This window comes from Drosophila yakuba, unplaced genomic scaffold (assembly GCF_016746365.2).
Source record: "Drosophila yakuba strain Tai18E2 unplaced genomic scaffold, Prin_Dyak_Tai18E2_2.1 Segkk11_quiver_pilon_scaf, whole genome shotgun sequence".
NCBI classification, from domain to species: domain Eukaryota; kingdom Metazoa; phylum Arthropoda; class Insecta; order Diptera; family Drosophilidae; genus Drosophila; species Drosophila yakuba.
In genome coordinates this window covers 123,334-141,074 of record NW_025048784.1, presented here as the reverse complement: position 1 = coordinate 141,074, position 17,741 = coordinate 123,334, and the positions used below count along the sequence as shown (strand labels likewise).

Genomic DNA, 17,741 nt, shown 5'->3' with positions numbered 1-17,741 from the left:
TTGGCGTAAACCATTTGAACATATTTTCCTCTTCTAGATGTTGGTATTGTGAGTTCTCCTACTTCCGGATCAGGTTAGCTTGTCTAGCACGCGAAAATAAGTTTATAATCAGATATAGGCAAATATGGGATCGCAGCAAGACCACCACCCCCTTTTACCGACAAGCAGCAGCCGGACCATCGCTCGCGTGCCCTCGATACAGTGATTCGCATCGGCAAATGCGAGCGGCCTAAATCTTTGTTCCAAGTTGCTTGCAAACACTTCTGCTTTGTCCTGTGTTGTGCGGCACCAGCCACCAGAAGGGCTCCTTATAGCGGATTTTTGAGAAGCCTGAGACTTAAACCTTTTCGTGAATTTCGAACATTTTCGTGTTCTCTAAAAGGTTGTCTATCTGGTGCTGTTTTCTGTGGGTTAGCACTTTATTAAGCCGATTCGAAAGCCTTCTGTAGATCTGTTGGATACGAGCATCTCCTGCTCTGGCAAATTCCTTTCTGACTTTTCGTTTAAGGCGTAGGAGGTCAACTATTACAGAAGGCAGGGGCGGCTGGATAAAGGCTTGGCCATTGCGTGGAGTACTCGGTGACGCATGTGCTGTTGCTTCTTTCAGGTTATCCATAAATAAGTTAATGGCGTTGTCGATACCTTCTATCCCTTGAATTTTCATGTTTAAGTCGATTAGTTCAGACAGGTGATCCTTGAAAGCTTCAGCATTAGTACCAGGAGCTAGGAAACGGCAGCGTTCAGGTCTTTTCAGCGGCGAAGCATATAGATCCGCCTGGAGAGGGATATGGTCTGATGACAGATCGTGCAGAGTTCGAATGTTGAATCTGTTCATAGAGTGGCCTTTTGTTACAAAAAAAAATCTAATGCAGATGTATTTGTTATAGTTGTATTCACAACGGACGTTGTGACTGTGCTAGTAACAAAGGTGGCAGAGCTAGTCGTAACTGCATATGAATTATTCAATTCAGTAAGTGGCACTTTTAGATTTAAGGCTATGTCTCTTGCGATTATAACGCGTATTTCAGCTGGTGTCTTACCAGCAACTTCTTTCATCCTTTCAGCGTCAAATGACCTTACTAAGGGCTCTGAGCTAGATGATGTTTTCTTGTCCATTTTTAATTAATCAAATTTTTCTATTACAAACAAGAGAGAACGCTATAGTCGAGTTCCCCGACTATCTGATACCCGTTACTCAGCTAGTGTAAGTGCGAAGGACAGTTTTTGGCGGTTTGTGGGCGTTAGAGTGGGCGTGGCCAAAAGTTTTTTGGCAAATAGATAGAAATTTACAAGACTAATACAAAAATGAAAAAATATCAAAACATTTTTCAAAAGTGTGGGCGTGGCAGCTTTGGGCGGTTTGTGGGCGTTAGAGTGGGCGTGGCAAAAAGTTTTTTTGCAAATCGATAGAAATTTTCAAGACCAATACAAAAATGAAGAAATATTAAAACATTTTTCAAAAGTGTGGGCGTGACAGTTTTGGGCGGTTTGTGGGCGTTAGAGTGGGCGTGGCAGCATGATTCGACAAACTTGCGCTGCGTCTATGTCCCTGGAGTCTGTTTACTTAATCTCAACTTTCTAGCTTTTGTAGTTCCTGAGATCTCGACGTTCATACGGACAGACAGACGGACGGACAGACGGACAGACGGACAGACGGACAGACGGACAGACGGACGGACAGACGGACATGGCCAAATCGACTCGGCTATTGATCCTGATCAAGAATATATATACTTTATATGGTCGGAAACGCTTCCTTCTGCCTGTTACATACTTTTCAACGAATCTAGTATACCCTTTTACTCTACGAGTAACGGGTATAAAAATAGGTTAATCACCACAGTTCATATTTTGGTTATTGTTCTTATTACTTAACTCAAGCCAGCAATAAGAGCGAGCGTGAGGTAAGCTCTAGCCCCTAGGGCAAGGAGGTAAAGTGCGCTTTGTACTCTGTTAACTGAGTTTAATTGCACCAATCAGCGGACACCGCGTGGGCGATGTCTAAATGATTTGTAAGCGATAAGAGCGAGATAAGAACACCCACGAGATCACTTGTTGTTTAAAGAATTGCTAATCGACCGATCGCGACGAAAGCTGATAAGCGAATGTGGCGATTAACGGTGGCGCTGCTGGCTGATGAACTCCAGAAATAGACCTCCTGGTCGGCAATTTATGCTTCCCTCACTGGTCTCACTGGCCTCAATGGTTTTTTTTTTTTTGAAATATAATATTCTCCTAGGTGCCACCTGTAATTTTATGCCCTTAGCATTCTAATTCTAAACCACAACACACGCACAAAACTTACCCTCTAGGGTTGGCACTAAAGTTAACGAAATATAAATTTTCCGATTCACTGGGTTTTCTTCTCGATCGAAATTTGTGAGTTTTGGTTGAATTGTCAATTTCTCTTTTTTTGTAATTTTGAGAGATCACTATATTTTATTTTTGGATAGCTCGGACGCACTTTCTTGCTCGCTGGTTTAAACTCAATTAATGCCCAGTGGCTACCGCTTCGGGTTGGGACCCCGAGTCTGAACTCCAAAAATGCAGTTGGAGAAATGTTCTTCATGACAGCCTATTTAACATTTTTCCCGACCTTAAAACATTAGGTCGTTCTTAAGGTCGGGAAAAATGTCTACTTTTAGGCCGAGATCAACGACAAGCTACCCTACAATTCCCCCCTACCAAAATCTAACTTGGGGTAAGGTATTACCACAAGGAAGATTCAAGCTTGTCGGGCGGATACTTTCTATTGCCGTAGGTCTTTAGCATGGTATTTGCCTACAACCTTTCCTTGGAGATCCTCGATCTCGTAATAAGGCGTTCCTAGCTTCTTCCGAACTCTTGATTTTATAAAGACCGGAGCCAGTTTTGAGCTAAACCCTTTGCAAAAATTGCTTTGCTGGAAGTTCCGTCGGTACACTTCCTGTCCAAGTCTATAAGATACCTCTCGGCTTCCCAAATTGTATGACCGCTCGTTTCTTTGCCTTTGGAGGTCCATCGCCTCCTGGGCGGTACCATGATTATATCCCTCGAGTCGTCTTTATCAAACTGCACCGTTCTATCTTCCAGCACTCCTAGTTCTTTAATAATTCGGTACGACTTCCCGTCTACTATCATGTGCTGCCCAAACACCATTCTGTACGGAGATGTTTTAAGGGCTGTGTGTAAACTCGATCTCAACGCGCAACAGATGCTACTGAGCTTACTATCCCAGCTCTTTTGGTTTGGGTCTATGTAAGCTTTAATAGCAGCTAAAACGGATCTGTTGACCCTTTCTGAAGCGTTGACTTGCGGTGCATAAATAGCGGTATAAAAATGCGACACGCCATATTGTTCTAACAGGGAATTGAAAGCCACGGATTTAAATTGTACCCCATTGTAGGAAATGATTGTTTCCGGAACGCCAAAACAGTGGAAGATTTCCTTTTCCAGGAAGGGAAGGATAGCCTACGATGTAAACTTTTTTACGGCTTTAAGAAATGGAAATTTTAAAGCCTGATCGACGACTATGAACAATAGGATTGTTCCCTTCTGAGCTACGCGGATACGGTCCCAAAAAATCGACATAAAGTCTTTGGAAGATCCTGTCTGAATGACCAGTATTTCCTAAGGGTGGCCTTAAGACCTGACTGGGGTGTTTGGTAGTTTTACACACCGCACACTTGTTGACAAATTCCTTGACATCTGCTGCTAAATTTGGCTAAACAAAATATCTTCTTAGTTTCTCCAACATTTTAGCTACTCCGCAGTGGGCTGCCATGGGATCTTCATGAGCTCTTTTTAGCAAGTCGGGAACTAATTCTTTGGGAAGCCAAAGTTTCCAGCAAGACTCATCTCCAACCTTTTCGTCTGCGTGATCCGTGATAATACTAAATTCTGGACCCTCCACATATGCCCTAAATTTTTTTACTGCCAACACGGCTGCCAGACACTCCTTTTCGGTCACCGTGTAGTTTGATTGGCGCCTGTTCAGCTTCCGAGGCATAAAGGAGATCGGAACCTCGTTTCCTTCCGAGTCTTGCTGCATCAGGACTGCACCAACTCCTGTATTGCTTGCATCGCAATGAATGGAAAAAGGTGCGTCAAAATTCGGGCTGTGTAAAACTGGGGCAGTGCACATTTTTTCCTTTAGCCCCTCAAAGGCTTCCTGAGCTTCCTTGGTCCAACATATTTTACTTCTTTGATGCAAAAGTTGCTCTTCTCCACATTTCTGGTTAGTTTGGCTTTTTGAAGATAAGAGGCAACCTCGTGCAAAACTTCTATGTGTCTTTCGAACGTGTCAGAGACTATTAGTAGGTCGTCCAGGTAAACGAACACCTCGTTTCTCAAGTCTGCGGGTATCACCTTATCCATCAGCCTGCACATAGTCTGAGGAGAATTTGATAACCCAAAAGGCATAACCACAAATTGGTAAAGGGGTCTCCCCGGCACGGTAAACGCTGTTTTGTTCTTGGAGCTTCGGTCTAGCGGGATCTGCCAGAATGCATCCTTAAGGTCTAAGGTAGTAATGAATTCAGCTTTAGGGAGTCTACTCAATATTCCATTTATTAAGGGCATGGGGTATGCATCTCTTACCGTCACCTCATTTAACTTTCGGCTATCGATACAAAGCCTAACTTTTCCTGGTTTTTGCACTACTGGGGAGGACCAAGCGCTGGATGACTCTTCGATAACCCCTAACTTGAGCATCCTATCCAACTCGGCGTACATCAGTTTTTCTGTTGCAGGCGATACGGCATAGTGTCTTTGCTTTACTGGCTTTGCTTGAGCAACATCAATGGAGTGGGTAATCAATTGGGTCCTTCCTAATCCTTTTAAGGCATACGACGGGAAAAGTTGAACAACCTGAAGCAGCGTTTTCTGCTGGCTTTGAGTAAGCTCTCGAGCCGAAAGCTCCTCTAAGGCTGCCACTACTTGGTTGTTGCCACAGAAAGCTTCGGGTAGCAGCTGAAAGTGCTTCCAAAAATCTATTCCTAAATAGAGATCCCCTGCTAAAGATGGAACTTCGTAGAAGGTGATATTTTTATTTTCGTTTCGGAAGGACACTTCAGTGGTTACTCGGCCGGTAATTTTTTGAGAATGTCCATCGGCTGTTCTAACATCTGCGGTAAATTTTTGGCATAAAATATTTAGACCTGGCAGCTCTGTGGCCAGACTACCACCTATGCAGCTAACAGATGCCCCTGTATCCAATAAGCCCACTACTGTTTTTCCTAGCATTTGCACCTGAGCATACGGCCTAACGTCGCGAAGTTTCCCCACCATGGCTGAGAGAAGCAGCCTTCCGTTCTTCCTTTCTTAGTTTTTTTCTTTTCTCCCTGCGAACTTTTGATCGGCTTGTATCTGTGAGCTCTAGCTTTTGTTGGACCTGGTCCACCTCAAAGGTTGTAGATACGCTGCTACTTGTTTGGTTGAAATCGTTTAGTTTGTCATCGTCGATCTCGAAACCATCTGTCTGCGTGCCCTTGTGGCACGCCCTTGCTGGTTTTTTGGAGCGTAACTAGTACATTTACTGCATGACGGCTTATACGTATCTGCTTTACCGCAACCATAACAGAAGACACGTCTGTCCGCGGTGCACTCCTGATACCTGTGACCCTTTTCCTGGCAAGTCCATGGCCGCTAACTCTAGGTGTTCCTCTAGATCTTCGAGTTCCGATTCTGACTCGATCTGGCATTGGACCTCGCAAACCTGTCGCCTGGGTACCTGGCGTTGTGGAAACCCCTGAGGCTTCCCTACGCTTTGCATAAAGATTTCCCGAGTCCTAACCAACCTTCTTAATTAGGAAACGGTATCGGCACGCTCGTATAAAATTTCGTGCTGAATATCGGGTTGGAGATTGGCTCGTAAGGTTTCAAGCATAGCTCCTCCTGACATGGGCTGGGATAGTCTATCCGCAAGAGTTGCGATTACCCGGTAGAAATCATCGAATGATTCGCTTCCGCGTTGCTTTCTCTGGTCTATCTCGGCCCTGATATTTCTGTCAGTTCGGTCGTCATTAAATTGCCCTTTGAGTGCGGCGCATAATTCATACCAGCGCACAACGGTTACACTTTTATGGTAACGCCAATACCACTCGCTCGCAATACCCTCGAATAACGTACTGGCATTTTGAGCCACGAGTTGAAGATTACCGTCCAATGTTTGAATGTAATGTTTGTTTGTAAAGGGAACTAGAGCAGACAGGACAGATTTTATTTTTCCCCGATTTCGCAGTAAACCAAGTTCAGTGAAATTCGTGTCCGCAACTGGTGGTTAAAATTTGGCTAGGATAAGAAATAGTTCTAGCGCAGATGTGGCTTATATTTTCGACAATTTTAGATGTCTTCGGTGCTGTGTGCTAGTGGCATCTCTAATGAACCCATGCTTTACCTATACTATACACTCAAGAACATATAATAAAATAAATAAATAAATAATGTGGACTATTATTAAAACAATTATCCTATTATATATATAATTGAGAACACAAAAATAAGGTAAAAGAAAATAAATAAACAAATAAAAATCGGGTTGCCATGCAATCGTTCTCAGGTATCGTTGTGTAAAATTCATTGTTACTAAAGTCCTGACGTGGTTTAAATGTACGCTATTGACACTACTGATTTAAAACAGAAAATTACTAGAATGGAAGGTGAAGGATGTTGTATTTGACATAGAAAACAAATATCTTGGCCCAACACAAGGCAAAGGGCAACAAGTGGTTCCTTGATTCTTTGAAATCCTAGTGAACATCTCACTAGTCCTACGTTTAACATCCTATGTACATTAACCTTTTGAATTTCATTAATAAATGACAAATTAAACAAAACACAAAAGACAATTTATACATTTAATTTTTTTAATTTTATACAAAAGATGAACGAACAAAACAAAATTAAAAAGGAATAAAAATAACAAAATAAATTATTAAAACATTAAATGCACTAATTATGACGCGGCGTTAAAGCTAAATAGCTGAAACTCTTCCAGCAGACAATTGGACAATTTAATATAATAATAATAATAAAACAATATGTGTTCTGATTCAGCGGCGTAAGAGCCAAATGACTTATACTTTTCCTGCTGCCTGATTTAAGCAATTTTCGGATTTCTATATCGCGATTTTTTTTTTTTTTTTTGCTTTAACCACATACTTTTGTTAATGAACTTGGGGAGATCTTGGGGACGATCGTCAGATGTTATTGACGGTTTGAAAAAATTTTTATTTTTGATCTGGCCTCGCCCGATCGATCTGTCACCATGACAGAATCGGGCCTCACACGTTTGGGCGCCAAAATAAGATTATGATAAATAATAAGTATACTGTAGCGAACTACGAGTATAACTTTCCCGAGCAGATGGTAAATTGCTGTTGGGCGATCAAGCACGCGCTGGTTCCGGCTACTAATTCTCGGTAGAGTAAAGGGGGGGAATATTTGACTTTGCGACTACTTGCTCGTCTCGTATCACACTCTTATTTATTTCGCGTGCTTTGGAATTGATCTCCACAAGAAACACTAAAGGACTATCGGACGACAAGACTAAGGATAAACAAGGACATAGCACACTCGTACGACAGCAGCTGTTAAGCTGTCGACGCCCACCCTACCTTGACCACCACTAACCATTTGACATAACCGGTGATCCCTACAAGTATGCTACATTTTACACGACATACACCTTCCAACGCCGCATGGCACCCCTAGAGAGCATTCGCTTATCAGCTTTCGTCGCGATCGGTCGATTAGCTATTCTTTAAACAACAAGTGATCTCGTGGGTGTTCTTATCTCGCTCTTATCGCTTACAAATCATTTAGACATCGCCCACGCGGTGTCCGCTGATTGGTGCAATTAAACTCAGTTAACAGAGTACAAAGCGCACTTTACTTCTCTGCCCTAGGGGCTAGAGCTTACCTCACGCTCGCTCTTATTGCTGGCTTGAGTTAAGTAATAAGAACAATAACCAAAATATGAACTGTGGTGATTAACCTATTTTTTGTAATAGAAAAATTTGATTAATCAAAAATGGACAAGAAAACATCATCTAGCTCTGAGCCCTTAGTAAGGTCATTAGACGCTGAAAGGATGAAAGAAGTTGCTGGTAAGACGCCAGCTGAAATACGCGTTATATTCGCAAGAGACATAGCCTTAAATCTAAAAGTGCCACTTACTGAATTGAATAATTCATATGCAGTTACGACTAGCTCTGCCACCTTTGTTACTAGCACAGTCACAACGTCCCTTGTGAATACAACTATAACAAATACATCTGCATTGGATTTTTTTTTGTAACAAAAGGCCACTCTATGAACAGATTCAACATTCGAACTCTGCACGATCTGTCATCAGACCATATCCCTCTCCAGGCGGATCTATATGCTTCGCCGCTGAAAAGACCTGAACGCTGCCGTTTCCTAGCTCCTGGTACTAATGCTGAAGCTTTCAAGGATCACCTGTCTGAACTAATCGACTTAAACATGAAAATTCAAGGGATAGAAGGTATCGACAACGCCATTAACTTATTTATGGATAACCTGAAAGAAGCAACAGCACATGCGTCACCGAGTACTCCACGCAATGGCCAAGCCTTTATCCAGCCGCCCCTGCCTTCTGTAATAGTTGACCTCCTACGCCTTAAACGAAAAGTCAGAAAGGAATTTGCCAGAGCAGGAGATGCTCGTATCCAACAGATCTACAGAAGGCTTTCGAATCGGCTTAATAAAGTGCTAACCCACAGAAAACAGCACCAGATAGACAACCTTTTAGAGAACACGAAAATGTTCGAAATTCACGAAAAGGTTTAAGTCTCAGGCTTCTCAAAAATCCGCTATAAGGAGCCCTTCTGGTGGCTGGTGCCGCACAACACAGGACAAAGCAGAAGTGTTTGCAAGCAACTTGGAACAAAGATTTAGGCCGCTCGCATTTGCCGATGCGAATCACTGTCGTCTGGTTTCGCAGTCTCTCGAAACACCATTTTAAATGGCACTGCCCGCAGATCCTGTCACCCTCGACGAACTGAAACAACTTGTTTCCATGCTGAAGCCAAAAAAAACCCCGGGACATGACCTTCTTGACAACAGGACGATAAAAATCTTACCAGATCAAGCTCTTCGGTTTCTGGTACAAATTTTTAACAGAGTTTTACTTGAGGGATATTTCCCAAAAGTCTGGAAAGCTGCAAATATAATCCTGATACTAAAACCAGGAAAAAATCCGACAGAGGTAGACTCGTATAGGCCGATCAGCATCCTCCCCTCGCTTGGTAAAATAATGGAAAGGGTTATTCTCAACAGAATGCGTGACGTAGAGGCTGTTTTATTGGCGATACCTGACTTCCAATTTGGATTCCGGACTCAGCATGGTACCCCCGAGCAACTCCATAGAGTTGTTAATTTTGCGCTAGAAGCCCTAGAAAAGAAAGAATATGCAGTAGCAGCTTTTCAGGACATTCAACAAGCCTTTGATAGAGTGTGGCATCCTATTAACACCTCAGCTATACCAGCTTATAATGAGTTTTTTGATAGGACGTACTTTTTGTGTGTCGACCGATGGATGTACCTCTTCCGTAAAAGTCATCAAAGCGGGAGCGACGTCTCACTTAAAGGAAGAGTACTTGACCGCAAGTCATCCTACAAATATCCTGGAGTGATCTTAGATAGAAAATTATTATTTGGAAGACATATTACGGCGATACAGCACGCTTTCAAGACCAAGGTCTCTAAAATGTCGTGGCTAATTGCTGCCAGCAACAAACTTTCCCTTGCCATCAAGGTCAGAATCTACAAGAGCATATTAGCTCCTGGCCTATTCTATGCAATACAGTTGTACGGGATCGCTGCCAAAACGCACCTGAATAAAATTCGGGTTCTCCAGGCAAAAACGCTCAGAAAGATCACGGGCGCTCCTTGGTACATGAGGACCAGAGATATTGAACGCGATCTGAAGGTGCCAAAAATTGTAAGCAATTGCAGCATGATTCGACAAACTTGCGCTGCGTCTATGTCCCTGGAGTCTGTATGCTTAGTCTCAACTTTCTAGCTTTTGTAGTTCCTGAGATCTCGACGTTCATACGGACAGACAGACGGACAGACGGACGGACAGACGGACATGGCCAAAACCAACCCGGCTATTGATCCTGATCAAGAATATATATACTTTATATGGTCGGAAACGCTTCCTTCTGCCTGTTACATACTTTTCAACGAATCTAGTATACCCTTTTACTTTACGAGTAACGGGTATAAAAACCCCTAGAGAGATTTACTCGGATTTAAACATTATAAAATTTAATTTTTAACAAAGAATAAACTTAAAAACTGACAATGTTTTAATTGGAACAGGTTTAGACAACATATCCTAAATGATTACCCTAACTTACAGATTTCCCACGATGAAGCTCTTCAAGTGGTTGCCTGTGAAAGAGAAATCAGCTTACACCGCCTTTTAATCCTAAGAGAGCTATTTATTTTCGATCTGCTCTTTTGAGCTGCTCTCCTACTGCGGTACTCTCTCTCTTCTTTTTACTTCATTCTATTTTCTCACGCCAGTTTAGGGGGGTCTTTGCTTATGTGGGAAGAGGAAGGAAAATGAAATAAAGGGAGAAGGAAAGAAAAGAAAGGAACTGCCCTAAATGAATACTATTTCTCTTACAAAATAACTTAAATTAGCTTCATAACATAAGGCGGAATTTATTTTTCCGATCGGAATGACTTTTGGTGATCTGCTTGTCTGGTTGCCGATCTGCTTAACAAGCGTCGGTCAGGTGTAAAGCGGTGTAAGGTAGAGTATGTATAGATGTAGATAATGTTAAGATGGTGAATTCAATTAAATAATGTTTTTGCGCTTAACGGTGGCGCTGCTGACTGATGAACTCCAGAAATAGACCTCCTGGTCGGCAATTTATGCTTCCCTCACTGGTCTCACTGGCCTCAATGGTTATTTTTTTTTTTTGTAATATAATATTCTCCTAGGTGCCACCTGTAATTTTATGCCCTTAGCATTCTAATTCTAAACCACAACACACGCACAAAACTTACCCTCTAGGGGTTGGCACTAAAGTTAACGAAATATAAGTTTTCCGATTCACTGGGTTTTCTTCTCTATCGAAGTTTGTGAGTTTTGGTTGAATTGTTAATTTCTCTTTTTTTGTAATTTTGAGAGATCACAATATTTTTTTTTTGGATAGCTCGGACGGCGATTGCTCGCTGGCTTAAACTCAATTAATGCCCAGTGGCTACCTCTTCGGGTTGGGACCCCGAGTCTGAACTCCAAAAATGCAGTTGGAGAATTGTTCTTCATGACAGCCTAATTAACATTTTTCCCGACCTTAAGAACAGCCTAATTAAGTGCCTACTTTTAGGCCGAGATCAACGACAAGCTACCCTACAACGTGTAGTACGATCTGCAGTGCGATTCTGATGACGATGAGGATATTTACAATATTGATTTGGATGAAGAAGAAAATTGCATTTAAAATACAACAGAGAACGCTATAGTCGAGTTCCCCGACCATCTGATACCCGTTACTCAGCTAGTGGAAGTGCGAAGGAGAGTCTTCATCACTGACAGATTTTAATGGTTTGTGGGCGTTAGAGTGGGCGCGGCAAAAATTTTTTTTGTAGATCCATAGAAATTCATAAGACAAATAAAAAACTGAAAAAATATTACAACATTTTTCAAAAGTGTGGGCGTGGCAGCTTTGGGCGGTTTGTGGGCGTTAGATTAGGCGTGGCAATATAAATCGACAAACTGCGTTTATGTCTCTGGAGTCTGTATGCTTAATCTCAACTTTTTAGCTTTTGTAGTTCCTGAGATCTCGACGTTCATACGGATAGACGGACGGAGATGGCCAGATTGGCTCGGCTATTAATCCTGATCAAGAATATATATACTTTATATGGTCGGAGACGCTTCCTTCTGCCCGTTACATACTTTTCAACGAATCTAGTATACCCTTTTACTCTACGAGTAACGGGTATAAAAACCTAACCCAATAGAAACAATATATGATAAAAATTTTATTTTAAATAGTTTAATAATTTTCACAAAGATAATATACAATTCTGTCGTTCCGATAGGATATATTTCAAACAAATAACTTAAGGTTGCCACCCATAGAGTTGTAGAGTGCGTGGAAAAATTTGGCATCTAAAAATTCAGTCCGATTACATTTCTAACAAAATGCCACGTACTTCTTTATTTGATGTAGATGATGACCAACAGTTTCTTAAAATGGCCAGCGGTGATGCGGTACACTATCCTAAGAAAAAGAGCACAGAACCCATCTACAATCAAGATGGCTTTTCGGAATATGATATCCAAAGACCGTGCTCCAGGTAAGAACTTAAAAAAAACAGTCATATTTAATATGAATTTAATTTCATATTCAGCGCTTTTCGAACCGAAAATGAACCGCACCCAAACCCCATACCCTCCAAGTTCCGCATCGACAATGTTGTTCCGGACTTTGGACTCGAGGAGAATTCTAACGTGCTTCCCAAAAACTGGCAAATGCCACCTCCAAGCTCATCAAGCATTGTCAAGAGTCGACGATGCCCCAACGAAGGAAAAATATCTCCAAATGTGCGTCAAACTGTTCCAAAACCTACCGTCGATACAGAACCCTCACCGCTGACACCCATCAAGGGGCCTTTGGTGGATGAGTATGATACAGAAATGTTGTCGTCAGAGGATATTTGGAAGCTCTGTATGGATGCGAAGAAGGGGCTTATAAAGCCCTCGGATGCTATATGGCCTTTGTTTTGCATGGAGTATTTGGAGCCTTCCAAAACTCCACCTCCGAGTTTAACGGAATCTCAAAACTCCAATGAATTTCCTCCGAAAACAGTTCGAGTTGACAAAAACCGATATAAAAAGAATTCTTTTGAAACTGGTTTTGAGAGGAAAGTCGGAAAAGATGAGTGGCGGGTCTTGGATCAGTGGATAGAATCGGAGGGGCTCAACGGATCCTATAATGATGTAGAAGAATCGGATTCAAAGGGAAAGGTCGATAGTGACGCCAAGAAGCCTCGGATTCTGGACAATGAAGATGTCGCCTTTGCTAGCTTCACCATTGGAATCGAAGAGGAGCGGGCCATCAACGGATCCCATAATGATATAGAAGATTCGGATTCAAAGGGAAAGGTCGATAGTGACGCCAAGAAGCCTCGGATTCTGGACAATGAAGATGTCGCCTTTGCTAGCTGCACCATTGGAATCGAAGAGCAGCGGGCACTCAAGGAATGGATAAAATCGGAGGGCCTCAACGAACCCCACAGTGATATAGAAGAGTTTGATATGTTATTAAGCCTAGCCAGAGATCATGAGAAGAATCATGATCTTCTGATGGAGTTACTAAAGCCCAAGGATCTTATCTCCCAGGAAAAGGATGTTTGGAAAAAGTTTTCTCCAAAGGTGTTCGAAATGCCGCAGAAACCTGATTCCGTAGAGCCTGAGTTGTGGAAACCCCCACCCAACGAAAAGGTTTCCGTTGAAAATATTCCAGAAAAGGAACCAGAGAAAGCAACTGAATTCATTGTGGAAAAACCAGAAAAGCCAGTTATCCTCGAGGTCAAAGACATTAAAACATTGCCCCCGAGGCCCGAGGCTGAGGAAGCTACCCAGAGTTGGCTACAGCAATGCAGTGAAATCATTTCCCAACAAGTGCAACTCCTCATCTATGAGGACGGTTCCAACAATCCAACTGCTGCAGAACCAGAGGCCATTGACTTCGAAACCGAGATCAGCGAGGAGCAAATGAAGCCCCGAGTCCTGGGAGAAAGCAACAGAAATGTATCAGCGGAGACTGGATGGCAGAATAGCTTCACAGTTTTCCTCGAGGACTTCGAGTACATCATTGACCAAACCATGACGGAGTTCAGGGACCCCCAAGCTAAGAGACTGCGCTCAAAGTGGAACCAGCAGTTCGGATCAAAATCGGTGGAGAATTTGAGGAGATGTCTTCTGCTTCCGCCTCTGCCAGATCACTTGGACCAGTGCCTCCAGAGGATTAGAATCCTAAGGCGTCCCAAAAGGCGCAAGGTCGAGGAATTTCGCATGCACGTCGATATGAATTTTTGCAAAATGTATTGCACACTGAGTATGAATACGAACTTGGATCTGCAAAATACGGTTAGGTTCCTAAGAAACGCCGTTTACAAAAACGACATCGATGTGATCCAAATCCGGTATGAGGCCACACAGATAGCTTGGATTTGGTCCGATGGCAGTGTCTTGATAATCAATGGAAGAGGCCATGCGATGCTTGCCGAAACACAAAGGGATCTGATATTTAGGACCCTTGGGAGGGCGAACTTCAAAGCCGACCCCTCAAACAAGCTTCTACATCTGCGTCTCATTTCCTGCGCCCACTTTCCATTTGGGATCTCTTTGCCGGTGTTCACTGCGTTAAGCGTTTTTTCTCCAGAGCCCCATATGCAGTATGTCTACTACGTGGACAAGGCAGTTCCCGGGGTGGCGGCCCGTGTTCATGAGACGGGAATGGTCCAGGTGTTTGCCATGACCACGGTTGAGGCGGATAATATGCTGAAGAAACTGTACCTTCTTACGGCCAATCACCGAAAGGCCACCAAAGACGTCATCAAAAAGAAACCAATGGACTACGACTGACAAAAAAAAAATTTAACTTACGAGTTACAAACAGAATGATGTAAGGATGTGATCGAAAATAAAATAGTAATTATAATAAAGCTGAGAACGCTTTGGTAAACAATTCAATGGCTCAAAAGTCGGTTCAATCATTATTTTGTTCTTTAGAATGAATAGGCGTGGAATTCTTGCTCTGCTATCAGATACCCGTTACTATGCTATTGATTAGATTTTAATTAAACATAGATTTTACAAAGATTATACATACTGCAGAATTGCTAAGCCAACATTTCACTAGTATCAATATACCCTCTGCCAGGGTGTGCAAAGTAAGCCGTATAACTATGTATCCTCCAAATATTTTCTGTCCCTTAAAGCAGTTTTTAATTTTGTAGTCATGCAAATTTCGTTTCCTTTCCTTGGCTTGAACATTTGTCTCAGCAGAAGTTAATTGGTTTTTTTGCGGAAGAAGTGCCGCTTGAGACGTCGACTTGGGGGACTTTTTTCCCCTTTTTAGTTGCTCCCGGGGTAGTTTTTTTGTTGCTGTGGCTTTGGCGTTGGTTGGTGTCTTGGTGGAAAACAGAAGGCTTAAAAGGGGATACACAAAGGATTTGAGCAATCAAGTGCGCTTTTGAGCACGCAGACCGATAACAGTTTTATTCACGATCGCTTTATCCAGCCTCTTATTTTCCTGGCACCTGCCATTACGTTGAGGGCTAAGAAGAAAATGTGCTTCGCCCTCAGTTTTTTTCAAAGTCATAACTATGCTGGGATTTCAATATGCGCCCAAAGGAACCCACACGTATGCGCCATAAAGTCCCATAAGGAAAGAAAAAAGGAAAAAATAAGTAAGGAAACGGGGCATACAACTTCAAGTAGTTGGGTCCAAATGTCTGCACGGCTTTAGCCAGCAAAAACAATACGGCCCGGAAGGGCGGACACAGAAAAAGAATTCCGAGCGCTCTGGCTTTTGTCTTAAGTTTCACTTGAACGTCGAACGCACACACGCAAGCACTCGGGTGAAGGGACATTTAAATTCTGCAGCGGAATGCACCTATGGGCATAGGGGATTCCGGGCTCGGGGCATTTTAATGATAAGACTCTGGTGCCTTTCTAGCCCAAGAGCCAATACGAATTTCGCCCACTTAATTCAATGCATATTCGCCCAGCATCCAGTTTGATTGAGCTTAAGAATGCACTTACAAGCAGCCATTGTAAGCCATTCCACAGCCACATACCTGCAATCAGGACCAACCAAAGCCAGAAAGCAGGTTAAAAGAGCCCGGAAGAAAGACAGGCAAGCAACAATGGAAGGGCTACCAAAAATGCAACTTCCAGCATAATACATCAATAAATACAAGAAACAATAACACCAATAGTATTATTTACATAAAAAAATGTGCATCAACACAAAGCTTTATACTCAACTTACTAAAGCCATTAAGTTTCCTAATTAAAATTTTAAACTAAAGAACAATAATATTATATATACTTGTACATAGTAAAATTCCTATTCCCTTTGATTTTTAATAGAATCTCACAAAACATTTAAAATAAATCGATATTCTCGTTAACATATTTTAAATGGTTTGCTAACTTACATAGTTTTGGAAATTATGATTTATGTAGTTCAGTTTTTCTGACATAAAACCTCTGTTTTTCTTCAATTCTATTGGTTTAGCTGGTGAAGTAAATTTGAAATAAACCCATTTAACTAGTCCCGTATCCTTTTGCTTTTCGAAAGCGACTAGTTAAAAGATATCCCAATTTTAGCAATGCCACTGTTGGCCATCTGCATCCACAGCTTTCCCTGGCTTAAAGGGGTTCCATTTCATTTATGGCCACATGCAGTCGGCTTTTTTCAAGTTAATCCAATCAATGCACTCGCATTTCTCGGCACAATCAAATTCTAGTTACAATTTGAGGACTTGGAAGCCTGGACACATATGGCACAGTTAGAAACAAAGAAATAGAGTGAAACGGGATGGAACAGAAAAGGGACAAAACTACATGACGGTTAGCCAACTGGATGGTTAAGAATTTGCCACAATAGACAAAGAATTTATGAGACGCTTATGAAAGACTTTCCAGCTCAGTCCCTTTTACCTAATGACAGAGTTTCACTTTTTCTGCACGAAAGTGAGGGCAAATGGGTGAGCCCATGACAACGATGTTCTTCGGTCTTACATCAGTAAATTAACGCATCTGGGTCAGCAAAGTGAATGCAGTTTCCCACAGAAAAAGAGTATTGGATATCAATGTTTGGTATACAAAGCAGAGCTTGATTTTCATATTAATTATTATATAATTCCGTTTGTTATATTTTTATTTGATGAAAAAAGTTGTAACACCTGATTATAATTGTAATTATTATACACTAATCATGCACTAATATTCTCATTTTCCGCATCGTAGAGCACATTTGACTAAAATCTCTGTCCTAAAAATCACGGCAAATCACTGTGCATATGTTTACATTTGAATGTTTTCCATTTCCTGTTACTCAGCAATTTCCACCAACAAAACAAAAATAAACAGGAAACGTAAAAAAGAATAATATTTATAATTAAATTAATAAGAAACAGGATCAAAAGCCGTCTGGTAAGGGGCGCAAGGCGACTCCAATGGCCAGCAGGCGTCGATAAATTAGAATAGCAAAGCCATTAGAGGAGGATCCAGTGGATCCTTAAAGTGGATTTCTTAAATAGAAAAAATGAAAAGCCGCAGGATAATGAACTTTTCGGTATAGGCTAATACAGGCAGTGCACTGCATTCCCCCAGCCAAATGAAAACATCTAGGTGAGTTCAAGAACTGTCCAGGCGACGTCGGTAGGCTTCGGCGCCAGGACTAGACTTAGGCTTTTCTTTTTGTTTCAGGATGCTCGCTTCCGTCGAACAGGACCTAATAGGTTCCGTCTTCTTGGCCGAACACACATTAAGTATACGCCCTGTCTGGAATGCGTATAAGTGAAATAATAGGTGAATACCTTCTAACTTTTTGAAATACCGTATTGCATTTTCCCATACTCTATACAATTTACTAGTCTTTTTATTTTAAAAAATCCCTTTAAATGCGAAATAACGTTAAGTTTATTCGCTTATATTCTTCCTAGTATTCAGACATTCTTTTTATTTTAAAAAATCCCTT

The 17,741-nt window shown here is 41.8% G+C and overlaps 1 protein-coding gene across 1 annotated transcript; it reads left to right on the top strand.

Moving 5' to 3' along the window:
• Positions 1-12,089: 12,089 nt before the first annotated feature.
• LOC6539679 lies at positions 12,090-14,717 on the top strand. The gene is made up of 2 exons (XM_002086531.4): positions 12,090-12,321; positions 12,376-14,717. The coding sequence occupies exons 1-2, from the start codon at positions 12,167-12,169 to the stop codon at positions 14,612-14,614; spliced, it is 2,394 nt and encodes a 797-aa protein (XP_002086567.2). The 5' UTR covers positions 12,090-12,166; the 3' UTR covers positions 14,615-14,717.
• Positions 14,718-17,741: the final 3,024 nt, after the last annotated feature.

What these genes read in the sequence shown, in the direction of transcription:
- LOC6539679 (XM_002086531.4), top strand. Translation starts at nt 12,167, where the DNA reads ATGCCACGTACTTCTTTATTTGATGTAGATGATGACCAACAGTTTCTT. An exon ending in ATCCAAAGACCGTGCTCCAG is followed by an intron (nt 12,322 to 12,375) that starts GTAAGAACTTAA and finishes TTTCATATTCAG; the next exon opens with CGCTTTTCGAACCGAAAATG.